The 17,500-nt window shown below is 37.5% G+C and overlaps 2 protein-coding genes across 5 annotated transcripts in view; one reads left to right on the top strand and one right to left on the bottom strand.

The window, feature by feature from the left end:
• The window catches only part of ndst3 (N-deacetylase/N-sulfotransferase (heparan glucosaminyl) 3), a 67,458-nt gene extending 62,662 nt beyond the window's left edge, over positions 1-4,796 (top strand). Inside the window, exon 15 of the mRNA XM_047816165.1 lies at positions 3,804-4,796. Within this exon, the coding sequence (XP_047672121.1) occupies positions 3,804-3,923 (120 nt within the window). The 3' untranslated portion in view covers positions 3,924-4,796. The remainder of the gene's footprint in view (positions 1-3,803) is intronic.
• Positions 4,626-17,500, bottom strand: part of prss12 (serine protease 12) — a 27,581-nt gene continuing 14,706 nt past the window's right edge. For 2 of the 4 annotated variants that reach the window (XM_027174401.2, XM_027174402.2), the window contains exons 11-15: positions 16,762-16,884; positions 14,384-14,682; positions 7,072-10,851; positions 6,077-6,138; positions 4,626-5,599 (exon numbers count right to left, since the gene is read on the bottom strand). In XM_027174401.2, the coding sequence (XP_027030202.2) occupies positions 10,547-10,851; positions 14,384-14,682; positions 16,762-16,884 (727 nt within the window). In that variant the 3' untranslated portion in view covers positions 4,626-5,599; positions 6,077-6,138; positions 7,072-10,546. The other 2 variants (XM_047816166.1, XM_027174403.2) reach the window with 2 other exon arrangements.

Below are 17,500 nucleotides of genomic sequence, written 5' to 3'. Positions count from 1 at the left end.
AAGGAAGAAACCTTGAGAGGAACCAGACTCAAAGGGGAACCCATCCTCATATGGGTGACACTAGAGGGTGTGATTATAAATATACAGTCAAACAGATGTTGTATAGATGCAAAAGATCACATGGAGTTCACATCTTTTTAGTATAGCAGAGTCTAACTGTAGCTGATACAGTATATCTCTAGATGCCTCAGGATTTGCTGAGTCAGCCTCATCTCAGTCCAAAATCTTCATCGCACGGGAGACGATCGGAGCTGCTACAGTTTCTGGATGCCTCGGGATGGGTAGAAAGAGAGAAGCAGTGGAGAGGGATTAACATATCTGCTGTTCATAATATTTGCAAGTCTGATATAAAAGTGCACAATATTATGGGATGTATTATGTGTACGACGGACTAAAGAGATGAGTTTTTAATCTACATTAAACTGGGAAAGTGTGTCTGAGCCCCGAACACTATCAGGAAGACTATTCCAAAGTTTGGGAGCTAAATAAGAAAACGCTCTACCACCTTTAGTAGACTTAGATATTCTGGGAACTACCAGAAGCCCTGAGTTTTGTGATCTCAGAGAGCGTGAAGGATTGTAATGTGTTAGAATACTAGTTAGATACATGGGAGATAAACCATTAAGAGCCTTATACGTGAGTAGCAGCAGTTTGTAATCAATTCTAAACTTAACAGGTAGCCAGTGTAGAGATGATAAAATTGGGGTTATATGGTCATATTTTCTTGTCCTAGTGAGAACTCTGGCAGCTGCATTTTGGACTAACTGTAGCGTATTTATTAAAGATGCAGGACAACCACCTAGTAACGCATTACAATAGTCCAGTCTAGAGGTCATGAATGCATGAACTTGTTTCTCAGCATCAGATACAGACAGGATGTTTCTCAGCTTGGCAATGTTTCTAAGGTGGAAGAAGGCTGTTTTTGTAGTATGGGTGATGTGGGTGATATTATTTTCAAAAGAACTTCTTGCTTATGCGAACTTCTCGGGTCACAGGGAGCCTGTGCCTTTCTCAAGCGTCAAACCAGGATACACCTTGGACGGAGTGCCAACCCATCGCAGGGCACACACTCTCATTCACTCACACACTCACACACAATGGACAATTTTCCAGAGATGCCAATCAACCTATAATGCATGCCTTTGGACCGGGGGAGGAAACCAGAGTACCCGGAGGAAACCCCCGAGGCACGGGGAGAACATGCAAACTCCACACACACTAGGCGGAGGCGGGAATCGAACCCCCAACCCTGGTGGTGTGAGGCAAACGTGCTAACCACTAAGCCCCCCGTGCCCCCTATAACCACATTTAAGGAAGAAATTGTTTATTGATGTTAGGATGCAGACGGACGTTACTGAATAATTGAATTTTTTTTATGAATTGGCAGTGGTTGAATTGATATTTTTTCGATAAATTAATAGGAATAATTTTATATTGTAGGAAAAAACAAAAATATTTCATTCGAAATTGTTAGCCCTGCCCTCTAGCATTACGTCATCAATGAGCGTCTGACATGTTCCTCATTCTACACAACATTCCTGGAGCTTAGAATTTTCAATGTGTGCACTACACAGGGCCATAGAGTGGTGTATAAGTACACAATTTTAGACGTGCTCTATATTGCTCTTGGATGGGGGAAAGGGGTGGGATCAAACAGTTAAAAAAAAAATAGACAAAGCATTTGAATCTTAATCAGATCCATCTAGTTAAGGGATAGAAGCCTAATCTCAACAAACGAAGAGAAATCTTTCCTTATGCCCCATGCTATGAGTTCTATGGTGTAGGAATATCTGCAGCGCCCCCTGTTGAGCTGATGGTGTAAATGCTTTGAATGAAGAATTAATTAAAGAAGCATTTTTTTTCTTTATTGAGCATGCGTTTAATAAGTTTGCCTGTACAATGTGTTCAGTATCCACAGCCGGCAGCGGGGTGATGCTTCGTGTGTAGAGATTCTTCACAGGAAAGAAGTTACATAAAATATGTTCAAGCTTGTTACATAAAAAAAAAGATTTCAAAGTTGCTCATGAAACACATTTACGTGAGCTGTCCAGCAAACACACGTAATCCCACAAACCCCAAGGCACTCTGTTTGTGTGTGTGTTTGTGTGTGTGAGAGAGCTTTTAGAGAAAACCAAAAATGGCAGTCTTTAGGACCTCTTGTGAACATAGACTGGCCTTTGAAGATATATTATTTATAAGAAAATAAATTAATAGCTCTGAATAAATAATTTTCTAATTTTTTAATAACCAGCGTAACCTCTCACGTGTGTGTGTGTGTGTGTGAAGGAGAGAGAGAGAGGACACAACAGCGGTGATATAAGGCCCATCTGTCTATTCGTCTCTCACCCATTTTTCTTCATTTCGCACTCATCCCTCTCTCATTTCTTTCTGTCTCTCTTGCTGTCATTTGTTATCGCCTCAGATGCAGATCTCCACATGACAATCAGCAGCTCGCACCACAGTCACACACGCAAGCACACACACACACAGTTTCATAAGCACATGATAAAGCTGTTCCCAATACGATGTTAAAAAGCATCAGGGTTTAGCAGCTGGTATTTTAACATCGATGATAAAGACAACTGAAATTCAGAATAATGGGTCTGGGACAAACTGAATTTCGTCATTTGTGAATCCAGACTCTCATTTATTCCTTTTTTAAATACAGATTGTTTTTTTCACAGGACAGCGGTAGGGTGGACAGATGTGATGTTACATTATGTGATATTATATTTAGCCTTATTAATAACATGGATGCAACTTATTATCCAGTCAGTGAATCATGTGAAATGTCCTATTCTGGTCTTCACCTGTTCACGGTTTTAGTGAGCTCGCATCTATTACAGCCTTAGGTTCCTGTTCTTGGCTGGCAAGAACGCAATCCTGAGATGCTTTTCTGCTCACCACAGTTGTAAAAAGTGATTATTGGAGTTATCGTAGCCTTCCTGTTAGCTCGACCGAGTCTGATCTGTCATCAACCATTCGCACCATTCTGTGAACATATGATTGTATTTTGAACAAATCTTTTTAAGTGAAAGAATCGTCCATGTGACTGCTTTGGCAGCTTTTTCCTGACTGGAGTAGATTGTGTGGTGTGATTCAGCACAAACTGAACGAACAAACCTGGATTTGTTGCTCATGCAGCTCAGATGCGTGTGTTCTTCTTCAACAAGAGAAGAAATGGGTGGAGCCATGCTGTAAAGAGAATAGCACTTGAGCACTGTAGAAGTTTTATACCTGCTCATGAAGAATGATTACAGTTTGCAATGATTGATGACAAAAAAAAATATTTAAACATGATGTCGAATGATTTTGCAGATGTTTTGATTTTTTCACCCAAATTTAACAGTTGACTCACTCACTCATTTTCTACCGTTTTATCCGAACTACTCGGGTCACGGGGAGCCTGTGCCGATCTCAGGCGTCATCGGACATCAAGGCAGGATACATCCTGGATAGAGTTTAACAGTTGACTAAATATATTAATATAATCGATTTGTTGTTGTCATTTGAGGTGAAAATACTGCATTTGTAGATATGTACATTTTATAACAACGAAACAGCAAGGGTCACTGATGTATCTGAACGAATCTAAACAAATTACTGAGTTCACTGAGACTTTATTCCCATTCTGATGTTTGATGTGAACATTATCTGAAACTCTTGACCTGTATCTGCAAGATTTTATGCATTGCACTGGTACCACATGATTGCCTTATTGGATGACTGCATGAACATGGTGAATTAATGAGACTCATTAATCATCTCTCTCGCTTTTTCTCTTCCTCTGTCTCTCGATCCAGTCTCGACTTTTCCTCTCTCATTTCTACCGGGATCATAACATTGAGCTGTCGAAGCTCCTCCATAGACTTGGCCAGCCTCTCCCAGCATGGCTCCGTGAAGAACTACAAAAGGTCAGGTAGCATTTAATCCACTGACCCTGCCGCTCTTAGGGGCAACCGTCAAGGGGTCATGACCTCAAAGGACACTGCACCTGGAAGGACAGAGGCAAGAGCTGGACAGAAGGCCAGTAAGCAGCACTGCTGGACCAGAAGAAGTGCTGGATTGTTGGAGTGATGCTGCAAAGGCAAATACATGGAGATTGAGAGAGAGGCTGTGTAAGACCATGAACTGGTTTTATTCCATAATGTATTTAAATCCAAAATGGGAATTCTTCATTCTCATGTTTTAATTTTCTCAAACAAATAAAAAAATGCCTTTTTTTTTTTTAACAGTGTATACTTATTAAATAAGAATCAATCTGACTATGATGCTGAAATAAAACCAGTTCTCATTGACGGTCTCTGTTACAGCTCCATGCTCTGGTCATGTCAAACATCATCACATGTGAAAGGTTAAACAAACCTAACAAGACCTTTTTTTTTACTGACATTACCACTGCTTGAATAATCTTTTCTCACTTAAACATGAACTCTTTAGTAAACAGCAGGCAAGAAGACGAACAGGACACAGATTCAGGGGTGAAGCTGCTGGTTAAAGGAGTGTCACAGCTCTGAATCTTAACAGTGGAGCTCGATGGACTCGGAATGGAAGCGAGGGAAATAAATACATTTATTCTGAATTAACTAAATGGAAGCGCTCACTGGTGATGCAATGCTGAGAGGTGTGTGTGTGTGTGTGTGTGTGTGTGTGTGTGTGTGTGTGTGTGTGTGTGTGTGTGTGTGTGTGTGTGTGTGTGTGTCTGAAAGTTACCTGCTCTTTATTTTTTTTTTCACCTCATTTGAGCAGAACTGCTTTAGAAATCTGTACAGAATATATTATAAATATGTATTAAACACTGGAAATATGTTTTAATAACACCGTCATATTTGTCATTTTATGTGTTTGTTCAACACACTTGCTTGTTCAGCTACAATGCTTCCCAAATCTATTACAGTAGATCGAAGCGTTGTTGAATTTGACTCGATCCGAAGATGATAAACTTCCTTGTCATAATGTTATTGTTTCTATAGTAACAACATGAGCACTGCACCTAAACGAATAGCTTGATGAACTAAACAAAACATTTTTTAATGTGATGTGACATACAGCTAATGTGTACTGGAAAGAAGAAAAAAAACAATTGTTGGCCTGGTTGTTTTCTATGAGGAAGGAGTCTCCAGTTTTAGTGGTTTGGAACACTTTTATTATTATTATTATTATTATTATTATTATTATTATTATTATTATTATTATTATTATTATTTTATGCTTGTTCAGCTGTAGCTACTACTGTAGTGTAGCAAAAACAGGAAGTTGCTACACAGTTAGATAATTGTTGTGGTATAAGCAGAGTAAAATACTACACACAAATAGTTTATCATTTAATACATTCTGAACGCTGTTTTAAAATGATTTTAAGGCCTAAATGCTAACACACAACGTTCTTCTCTTCACATATAGACCATTAGCTAGATGGAGCTTTAACAAAAAACTAGAATAAAAGACCACATTAACATCTATTCATTAGTACTGATGTGTTTTGGATGAATAATCCTTCGTTTTATTTATGAAAAGGCAAAAAAAAAGTTCTAATGGATGTGTCTGTCCATCAGGTGGCGTTGCAGTCACGCTGGTGAGCAAGGATTTTTCTTCAGACCTAGACGAGAAACAGACCAGTCTAGTACCTTAATATTTATTACCCTGTGTGTGTGTGTGTATATATATAGAAACAGATATAGAAATATATAGAAACAGCTAATATAGAATATATATATATAAATATATATATATATAGAAACAGCTAATATATAGAAACAGCTAAAACCAGTCTTTTGAGTAACATCTTGTAAATTTAACGCTATGTTTACTACTTAAAAAGAAAAAGAAATATATATATACGTATATACGTATATATATATACGTATATATATATATATATATATATATATATATATATATATATATATATATATATATATATATATATTTCTTTTTCTTTTTAAGTAGTAAACATAGCGTTAAATTTACAAGATGTTACTCAAAAGACTGGTTTTAGCTCAGCTCTCAGTTGTGACACATTTCACTCAGCTGGCAATTTCTACTTAAAAAATATTAAAAACCTACAGTTTCTTACATAGCAGTTGCTGTTAGCAGAGATACAAAGCACAGTGAGGAGAAAAGAAGCTCCAAAAATTCCTGTAAAGGTAGAAGGGGTGTTATTTAATACTCAAAAGGACAACGAATCTGGAACGTTCAACACAAAAACATTGAGAAAGTTTTCTCCTCTTCTTCTATCCATATACACACACACACACTATCTCTCTCTCTCTCTTTTTCCCTCTCATTCTTTCTCAAACCTCAGAGAAAACTCCTCTCCTTTCACAAGTGGGTGCTGACACCTAAAACAGCCTCAGTGAAACAAAGAGCCTGTGTCCCGAACACTGATATTCACGTCTACTTGGTGTTCATACAGCAACGGCAGCCATTTTAGAAATGCTAACACACATTTGTGCACTTTTTCTTACAGTATTTGTAGGCTCGCATGCTAAAATGCACGTGGAGCAATTTTAAATCTTTAAAAATAAAATTAAAAATACAATGATCAAAAAGTAAAAAAAATAAAGCAAATCGATAAATGTTGTAGCTAGCACGTGTTCCCAATAAATGTGTACAGCTGCTAAATATCCAACTAGCAAGAAAGTTGGCGCATAATAGTGCTTTCCCATGTGATATTCGTTGTATTGGTGTGAACAAGTTTTCTTGAAATATGTGCCAAATAGGGTTCCTTACACGAGGGCAAGTCCTGCCAAATACTGCTCTCTGTTCAAAATAGTTACCAGCAATGCTAAGTACTGTGCTTAGAAGCTAAGTTCATTTTAACAAGTAAAGTTAGCACATACTTAATGATTAAACTGTGACATACATAAAACATAAAGGCTAATCTCCTTAGTTACCTGGTTTTTAAAAAAAATATTTTCTTTGAAACACACACACACGACTTGTGTTTGTCGTGTAAACAGAAGTTGTACAGACTGAGCTAGCAAACAGTCTCAATTTGTCACACACCAGCATTTTTCTAATGACAACTTGCCACAGTTCTGTCAGAATTGACAAAATTGTTACACTCACACACACTGCACTTGAGCGAGGTTTGGCTGGGTTTGCTTGGCAATGCATGTTGAATTCAGTGAATTTCTCATTCCTAAGAAAACCCTTGAGGTTTAAAACCGTTCTCTCTCTCTCTCTCTGTCTCTCTGTCTCTCTCTCTCTCTCTCTCACACACACACACACACACACACACACACACACCAATTCTCCAGTCTCTTCTTTTTGCTGTCATTTTGAAAACATTATGATTTCGGTATCTGTAAAGCCAGTTTTCACAAATCTCTAGTAAAGATTTTAAATTACTGTAATGATTCATCAGCGGGATGGATCGCTACTGTACTCTGTCACACTTTACGCTTACGATAATGAGCTAATGATATGAGTCACTATCATTTTTAGCGTTTAATGAAATGGATGCAATTTTATCAACATGTAAAATGTTACAACTCCATCCAGGGTGTATCCTGCCTTGATGCCCGATGACGCCTAAGATAGGCACAGGCTCCCCGTGACCCGAGGTAGTTCGGATAAGCTGTAGAAAATGAGTGAGTGAGAGAGTAAAATGTTACATTCCAAAGCCATGTATTCTGATACTGAAGACTCCTTCCATAAACGTTTATAGAAAACTTTTGTTTAATCTCGAATCATGTCAAGACACTCATAGTGGAAATGTCTGTGATCTGATTCTGTTAAAGAAAATGAATCAACAAATTCCGACCAATCAGAATTGAGAATTCGACAAAAATGTATTCCCTAACTGTTAAACACGGTTTCCTAAAAGTTCAATGTTGTAAGATTTCAACGTGTATCATTTACCTGGAAATATTAATATAGTGTTAAGTTTTAAAAAAATTTGTATATAATTGAATCAGAAATATTGTTTAGAGTAAAAGTTTACAGGTAAACAACATGTACTTTTCTAAGTTAAAATATTGATGGTAACAGCCAAACATCACAGAAAATATATTTTTTTTTACATTTTTTTATTTTATTTTTGTTTTCTTTTTAGATCGTAAAATTTTATTTGTTACCAAAAAAAAAAAAAATGAGGAATTACAAGCAAGTCAAATTATAATATCTAATGAATACAAAATATTACAAAACTGAATGAAGTCTTTTTGTATAAATTGAATAAATGCAAGGTTTAAAGCACAATGGAAACATTAAAAATATCAACACAAAGATCACAAAATTCAGCCGAAGTGTTCTCACAGTTTTCAAAAAAAGCTACATAAGTTAGCAGAGTTTGTGTCAGTTTAATGTAACCTTGGAAGTTTCACATCTTCGTTAGGAACTCCAGCTATTGAAGTTTAAACTCTTTACAATGCGCCATACATAACCTCCGCCTGAGCAACAAAGGACTCTGAGATTCTTTTATTGTAGTTTTTATCGTATTTTGAATCGTAAAAAAAAAGTAAAAAATAAAATAATTTAAAAGTGGAGTTAAGAAAAACATTGAGTTTGCAACAATTCTGAATTTTAACCTAAACTTAACGTTTTTTAATTTCACTTTTCATCCAAAAATGTGTAAATTGCTACAAAACTGAAATGGTCAGCTATCCGCTAAATATGTTCTCGTTTGTTTTTCCCCCCGTTTATTCATATTGCACTACACCAATACGATATAAGACTTCCAGAAGATTCTTAATAGCACCAATACACTGTTACAGTGAACTTAGTAAAGTAACAAAACAGAGAATCAACTTGATAAATGGAATAAAATCATTAACATGAATATTAACATTGAATTGTAAATTAAAAAGTAAATGTAAACATCTTAAGTGAGGTTTTTTCCGTATGGGTCATTGTCTGTTTAAGAAATTTGACAGACTGAACCCCAGATATGGTGTTTGTACATGCAAGTGTAATGTGAATAAAATTAGGTAATTCTGGACATTACTACTGTTATTAGTGTTAAAGATTGTAAAAACTGTTTGTTTTTGTAAAAAGAAATTTGTTTAACAACAACACAAATGTTAAGATCTGACTTTACAGCATGTAGCATATATAACACTTATGTACCTTATGGAAGTTACATTATAGCTTCAATAAGGAATTATATACTGTATTTAGGTAAATATTAACAGAGAAATGTCTTTTTCATGAGGAAAACAGGTGGGAAATATGTCCATAACATGGACAAGAACTGAAAAATAGTAATTTCTTATTCCTCATATTAATCAAAGTTCAGGATATTGACATATGATATACGCTGCCAGTTGATTTTTGGTTAAACGTCAAGAGTTTGAATCTTCTACAGTTAGAAACTCCGGTATATAGCTATAACTAGATTTTTGAGTCATCACTATCTGAAAATTAACAATTCTATTCTAGTCATTTATAGCGTTAGAGTATTATAGAGTGAATTCTTCAGCAATGTTCACTCGTCTTTAATAATAATATCAGTAAATAAATAATTTTGAAGCCAATGAGCCAGGTTTATAAATGAAAACAGTTTTGCGATGATTAACGTGAGACTAGGACGATCCGTGCAGTAATACTCCGGCCGTATGCCAGAAAACTATTGTGTTTCTTTCGCTGCATTTTTACATTCTAATACATTTGACAGCAAAAGCCGCAAAACCTCCCACCGCTGCGGATTCTTCAGTTCGCATAGTCTGTTATAATTATGATCGTACTGAGGTTGTAATAGCCTACATTCTCACCATGTAGTATAACAGTTTTTTTAGTGGCCGTGACTCTGCAAATTGTATTAGCAAAATCGATTTGTTTAGATTTGTTTCCACAAGAACTTGAATTGAATTGAGTGATACAAAAAAATTATTTTTATTTATTTTATCTTGAAAGCTGATTGTCAGGCTCCCGTGTATGTGTGTTTTGTTGAGATTTAATTGTATTATTTATTCCATTGGTTTGTGGTACATTTTATTTCTTTGGTACTTTTTAGTGAGCCGCATACTAAAATTCAATCGGTTTTATAATTCTTAAAACTGATTGGTCAGAAGGTGTTGATGGATTTAATACACATATACTGTATCTATGTATATATATTTTTTATGTTCACTGAGAAGTTAGTGCAAATGTCTTCGAGCTTGTGTGAGTCAATCCTCACGGATGTAAGCATGTCTCCCTCCCACTCGATGTTCTCATCACAGGCTCAAGCGCTCCAGATGATGTCATCTGTTCAGGGAGGCGTTAACAGCGTCACCACTGTTGCTATGTTGTCCGATTCTTAGCGACGGCAGAGCATCTTTCGGACTGCCAGCTGTAGTGCGTAACATGAGTAACTAATCTATGTTTCATGCTCTGTAGTTAACTGTGCCCCTACATAGTGGTCCCTATAACCAAATCCATACAGTCTCTATAAATGCTAGCACTAAAACTGATTAAAAAAAAACCCCAAAGATGCTGTGCTCATGAGACAGCGCCACCGCATTGTCTTATACACGACAGCTACTACAGTTCTAACTCATTACCCTTGTTGACCATGTTAAGCCAGCACCACGACTCTGTGCTTTGTCATTCGTCTGGTCTCCTATTGGTTAGTGACCTTCGTGATCCAAGGCAAGAAGGCGGACACTTTGGTGTACACCCCCGGAGAGTCTTGTAGTCGGCACGCATGACCCCAGGATGTGACCCCATACACAATCCAGCTAGCACCTCTCTCGCACACCAACGGGCCACCGCTGTCACCACGGCAACTGTCCACGTGCCGACCACTGAGGGCCGAGCCAGCACAGAGCATGCGGCTGGTTAGCTGGTTGCCGTAGTGACGCTCGCAATGACGCTTACTTAGGACCGTGATGGATGCCTGCTGCAGGGTTTTGGAATACGCACGGCCTGAGGAAAAAACACACACACACACACACAGATTTTACTGTGTACATATTCTATATGGAATACAGATAGATGTATTTGATTTTTTTTTTGCTCAGATTCTAAGCTCGTAACTTTGACTTTTCTCCAAAAGGTGAAAACATTACCCATAAGCCACTGCATGTTTGTGTCATTTTTTTTCGACAATAAAAAATTATCTACTTATTTAAAATACAGTGAAACTGTTATATGTTTTGTTTACAATATTGAACCTCAGTTCATAGCTATTTTTGACTTAGCACATTGTTTTGCATTATTTAAAATTCATATCACCTTTGTTCCAAAGAATCAAACTGAATTGAATCATCATTGTGATTCGAATCAAATCTAAAGTGAATCATTACACCCATGTATGTCTGAGATCTTGAAAAACTAGAATTTCACAATATTTCAAAACTTCTTATTTTAATATCAATACTAGGGGTAAAAAAATTAAGGCACGGAGACACAGACACACACCCAGACATGACGTCTACACAGAAACCCGTGCACACTTCACTTCACATTTTGCCTTGTGCTCAAAAGTTGATTGAAAGGAATGCACCTGGAGCAACAAGCGCTATGAATTCATTCGATGCAGCTGACCGTCTTTAAACCAGCTCATAAATCAGGAAAGGCATTCGCAAGCAGAACATGAGTATTACACAGCAGACAGCGCTATGAAGACGTGCAGCACAGATGTGTGTGTAATCCCATGGCCAAACCACTGTGGCGTCTGACACGCAGAACCAGGTCACGCTTTTTATCTTGGAAGTATAAGCTACTGTACTGTGTTCATTTGTGTGCGTGTGTGAGAATATACCTGACCCCAGCTGTTGGGATAAAAATATGTCTGGTTACAAGAAATCCATTACTTTCTTTCCTCTATCCATCTTCTCTGAATCCCTGCAACTACATGTTTTGTCATTACAGTGTTTTCTTTAACTTTATCTGGACACACAGCTGGATACGCATGACAGATCAAGCTACCCAGTCTTCCCAAACTCACACACACACAAGCCGACACCATCAGCCATATGATCCTTATAGCATTCATCTGTCTGTGATTAGGGTGTTGCTCTGTCCATCTCGCTCTCTCGCTCTCTCTCTCTCTTGCTATTTTAAAAGCATTTTTAGATCATGACATAAGTTAGTATAGTTATTACATATTATAGCATTTTTTTTTATAAAATTTATTGTATTCCTTATTTACCCAAGTTTGTGGATACTGTTGGAATTTGTGAATTTCTCACAGGGATAAATAAAGTATCCATCACATGTGTTTAATTCTCATTACTCCACGCTGCTTGCGGATGATCTTGAATGGTCGCCTTGCTGGCAAAAAAAGAGCCAATTTATTTAATTGATAATTTCACATAAAATGCAAACAAAACACGTTATGTTTCATGGCTTTATGTCATATTCTCAGTTATTCCCATGGATTTTGACCGACACGTACACTGGACACTCGTTTTTAATGTGGGTTGTTTTTTTTACACTAATCGTCACACCACTGATTTAGGTTTACAGCACTGACACATTCTGACATGTTACTGTATGCAGCACTGGAAAATCTGACTTCCTGAATGAGTCACAGCTGTAGCCTTGAAGTAATTTTGGCATGCCACAAGTGACAGGGAAGAATCACCATAAAGGATCTGGCCATAAAGGATCTGGCTGGGCCAAGAGCCTTATAGAGATATCTATTTAACTGACACAGGGATAGATTTTTAATCTCTTAAACCTATAAAGAGGCAGGTTGTAACTTTACATTATTTATTTCTCAATCTTAAGCTGCAATGTTGCAAATCTATGAAAATGTGCAGAATTTTCCAATATTTCAACGTAAACTTCTACCTGAGAGGTATAAATAAATATATATTTTACATTAAAAACTACCCAAAAAACATTTATTTTGTTTAAATAGGTATAATATAAGATGTGTCTGTTGTTTGGCATTACAAAGAGGTTTTATTTAGAGGTTTTACATTAAGGTTTTATGTTATGCTTCGTTTATGTTTTGTTACAAAAAGTATAATAAAAATCATTTGTGCTGAATAACAAAAATGTGCATTTGGGCCTGATGAGAGAAGGTTTTTTGTGTTAAATTCTTTGTGTTAAAAGATTATCGATATATAGACTATTAAATATTATTGATATTTGTTTGACTAAATCAATAAAACATAAAAAATGTATATATATATATACACACACACATTATTTAGTAAAAAAAAAAAAAAGCAGACTGAAGATGAATGAATAAATGATAACCGAATAACAAATAATAGAGAGTAATACCTTTGTAAATATTTATGTTTGAAATGAACTACAACTACTCTTTAATGATTAATTATGAATTTATAGGTTAAAATGATTTATTTTACCAAATGAATTAGCAATTTTTTAGTAAATTAAAAAATATATATATTTTATAGCATGTAAAATGTATATACATTTTTTTTATTAGTATCGAACCTAAAACATAGTAGATCATCTGTGTGTAGTTTAAGAAACGTTCTGCATTAGACTGGAGAAATGTTCTCTGAAGAAAGAGTTCTATAAAGCAAAAAGTTATGATGTGTGTGTACGTGTTTGTGTGTGTGTGTGTGTGTGTGTGTGTGTGTGGGGCAAGAAGCACAAACTCAATCTACAGTGTGAAATGATTCTGTCAAACTGTTCTCAAGCCCTGTCAGTCCCACTTTCATACAGTCCCATCACATTTCATACTTGTTCACACACACACACACACACACACACACACACACACACACGCACACACACGGGTCTGTGTGTCTTATTTACTAAGAACGAGAAGGCAAAAATTGTGTATTCTCTCCAGATTGTGAGTAGATTTCCTCTGAGTTTATTCGATAAGGTCATGTTGGCTTTGTTTAACAGATAACTTCAACAATAAACAAGCTCATGACTCAATGTTTATCAACACGGCAGAATCTGTGGAAGTTCAGGTAGCGGTTACGCTAAGCGGAATTATGTTGTAATTTCAAGCGAACAGAATCTTTTTTAGATATTTCTCAACATATCTGAGGGAAATGTTGGTATTTCACATCTTTTAAGTGTTACTCTGTATTTGTATTATCTGTGTATAAAGCTAAATACTAACATCTTATAAATATCTGAGGGAAATGGTATTTCAATCCTTTTTAATGTGAGTGTGTCTTTATACAGTATTTGTAAAAAGCTTAACAGCTACATGCTAAAACAATCACCTCAGGTATTTCTTCATCATGTTGGTTTTCCTCATTCGTGGCGCTTCAGGTTTGATCATCAGGGATTTAAATCTGCTTCTTGATTTCTGTATAGCTTCTTTGTAACAATTCTTATTGTTATTCTTATTGTTAACTGCGTTAAACATATAAATTTGAATTATATTAGCTTATGCTAAGTGTCTTATTAGGCACAAACAGTGATTTTGTGTACAGCATGTTATAAATGTTGTAAATAAAAAAGTCTATTATGTAGTAATGTAAGAAACATCGGTTTATATTTTATCTCTTACCCGTGTCTCCCCAGCCAGTAATGTAGCACTTAGTCAAGTCCTTCGGAGCTCTTTCCCTCCATCCTGGCAAGCACACAGGAAGTACAGCGTAACTCTGGCGCACGCACTCTCCGCTGTGACCTCGGTGACCTCCGTGCCGCATCAGGCGCACCAGAGCGAGGTCGTAGTCGTTGCCCTGTGGATGATAGCGAGGATGAAGGACGATTTTGTCCACGGCGTATTCGTCCTCGTGTTCCTCGGGAACTAGGGTGTGATAATCGCCGACTCGTACTTTGTAGGTGCTTGTGCCATTACCGTACCTGAGAAGAGGAAAGACACAGGAAAAGATGGTTTTGATGCGATTTGATCTGAGAGCTAAACCTCAAATACAGCCCAAAGAGCGAGAACTTCAGTTCACTCATTCTGTAGACGTTATGCAGCACTATGTTAGAGCTGTCAACATGTCACTCAAATGACCTCCTCCTTGACTTGGTATGCGACTCAAATGACTCAAATGCCCTCAAATCAATCTCTCAGGAAGTTCCTGTCAACCAAAGCTGGATGCGCAGCGAAAGCAGAGATGCAGAGGAAGTTATCTTCTCGGGCCAAGCCCAACACCTTATACCATATAACATTTTCCACAGGCCTTACTTTAACATTCTCTATATAGTAGCATATCATGTGTAAAACAAATCTCAGCCTATAAAGTAAGTAATTGTTAAGTAATCAGGTATTGCCGAGAAGGTTATAAATGGCTGCTAATCTACACTGAGGTTTTAACTTGAGGCATGCGTGTAATATACTCTACACAGTATATTTAATCCGTGCCCGTGCTTTCTTTCCATAGTGTGTAAGCCTGTGAGGGGGCTAAAGGCTAAAAGTGTCGCTGCACAGCGGAAACGAAGTGTCCTTTGCCAGACAGGCGGCACAGTGTCCCGTTACACGGTGAGGACTTTTTCCGGAAACGATGCTGCCTCCTTCGGAATGCCAAGCCGCTTCCTAGCAGTGCCAGCGGCGGATCAGGATGGCATACCCCCAAGGGTCTGCAACATTCCAAAGAGGGCAATCTAACATCAGGTTTTTACCGTCGCACAACTGTGGCTTAGTTTTCCTTAAAACTAGCATCAACTAGCAAGATAAGCAAATTAAGTTAAATATGGTTGGAAACTTTTACACACACACACACACACACACACACACACACACACACACACACACACACACACACACACACACACACACACACACACACACACACACACACACATATATATACAGGCTTGTTATCTTAACTGTGCATCATTAGTGTTCAGTGGAGCTTCTAATAATAACACAACCAACAGAACTATCAGCCTGTTATTACGGCACTAATCAGAGCCCTGGAATTTCATTATGGTTGGCCAATATTACGGAATGGGCCTGGGGAATAAAAATAGTCTGCTGTTTGTTTGTATTGTGTAATGTCTGTAATGTCATGCTCTACAAACTGATATGTGTGACCTATTTTACTCTCCATAGCCTCTACAGCCTGATGTGATTCAGGCACATTGTTTTACAAGGTAATAACTGCTATTAATGTGCATTTGTGTGTGTGTGTGTGTGTGTGTGTGTGTGTAAGAGAGAGAGAGAAAATCATAGCAACACACTGATGTCATGGCTCATATTTTGTAACCGTTTCTTGGATAGGTTCTCGGTCTCTTTCCACCTCTCTCTATCTCTCTCTCACTCTCTCTCTCTTTCCCCTTCTCTCGCTCTTCTCGCTCTCTCTCTCTCTCGCTGTGGGGAGTCTGGGACAAACGCATTACTCATATCTCTTTGGAAATTCCGGATATGTTTTAAATTATGATGGAGAAAAGGCATAGTGAATTTACTTCTACATAGACTGTTTGATCAGAGAGCTCACAGCGTTTCCACTGCGCATCTTCAAATAGTTATATAGACATTTCTCGGCCATTTTGTTAACAACACATACTGCCATGCAGTTATTGTTTCAACCAATCACTTGGAAGCTTCACACTGCATGAAGTCATGTGCATAAAAGGCTAAAAAATAGGTACTGAATCAAATGCTGTTGGTTCCTGAATTGATTGCACTTGGTATTAAATCAAATGCATTTTGTACAAATTTAAATGTAGTTTGTAGTAAATCGAATTGCCCTTAAACATCCACTGTCCAGTTCAGTGACACGTATGCATGTGTGTGTTCTCAGCTGAAACCCATTCACTATCATGTCATGTGTGTGTGTTTAGGCTGTCAGTCAGGTTGCAAGCTGAGCGGAACTACGTTTACAGCAAGAGCTACAGTTACACTTCCATAGTCTTTGTCTTCTTTCTCTTTTAACATTTGGTGTGTTAAGGTTTTGTGTGTGTGTGTGTGTGTGTGTGTGTGTGTACACGTACCTCTTAAAACAGTGTGCTGATGTCAGCACCCAACAGCTACTGATCAGAGTGGCACCACACACAAGTCGCCCGTCTGACTGAGAGCCACGCAGTCGCACTGCAACCTGCCACGGCCAGCCGCCCCTACAGCAACATCATCATCATCACCATCTTCACCATCAGTTTTATTATCATAATCATTAGATGGAATGCGTGTGATCATTTAAAAACATTATACTTAATTTTTTTAGACATAAAATCTATTTAATGTCATTATTATTCTTGTAAGATATTAAATTTCTTTAATAAGGTAGTAAATCGATTCATGATTTTAATTTCGCTTCACACTGATGGATTTTAACATCTACTCTGATTCTCCATCTATCTTGTTCTCATATCCTTCTCTCCATCTCTCTCTTCCTCTTTCACTGTGTTCACTCTCTCCCTCCCTCTTGTCTGTCTGTCTCCCTCATCTCACTTTCCTACACTCAGCTCTTCCTCTCTCATAGCTCTCTCTCTCTCTTTCTCTCCCTAATCTCTCTCTTGTTGTCTCTCATCTGTCTTTCTTCCTCTCTCATTGTCTTTCCCTCCCTCGTTTCATGCCTCTCCATTTTGTTATACATCTACCTCTCTCATTCCTCCCTCGTCCTCCTCTCCATCGCACTCTCACCCCATTTCCCTCAACTCTTCCATCTCTCTCGCTCTTTCTCTCCTTTCCTCTCTCTCTCTCATTCCCCTCTCTTCCCCTGTTTTCTTTCCC

The sequence above is a fragment of the Tachysurus fulvidraco genome, chromosome 7, assembly GCF_022655615.1.
Source record: "Tachysurus fulvidraco isolate hzauxx_2018 chromosome 7, HZAU_PFXX_2.0, whole genome shotgun sequence".
Taxonomy (NCBI): domain Eukaryota; kingdom Metazoa; phylum Chordata; class Actinopteri; order Siluriformes; family Bagridae; genus Tachysurus; species Tachysurus fulvidraco.
This window is presented reverse-complemented; position numbering and strand designations above follow the sequence as displayed.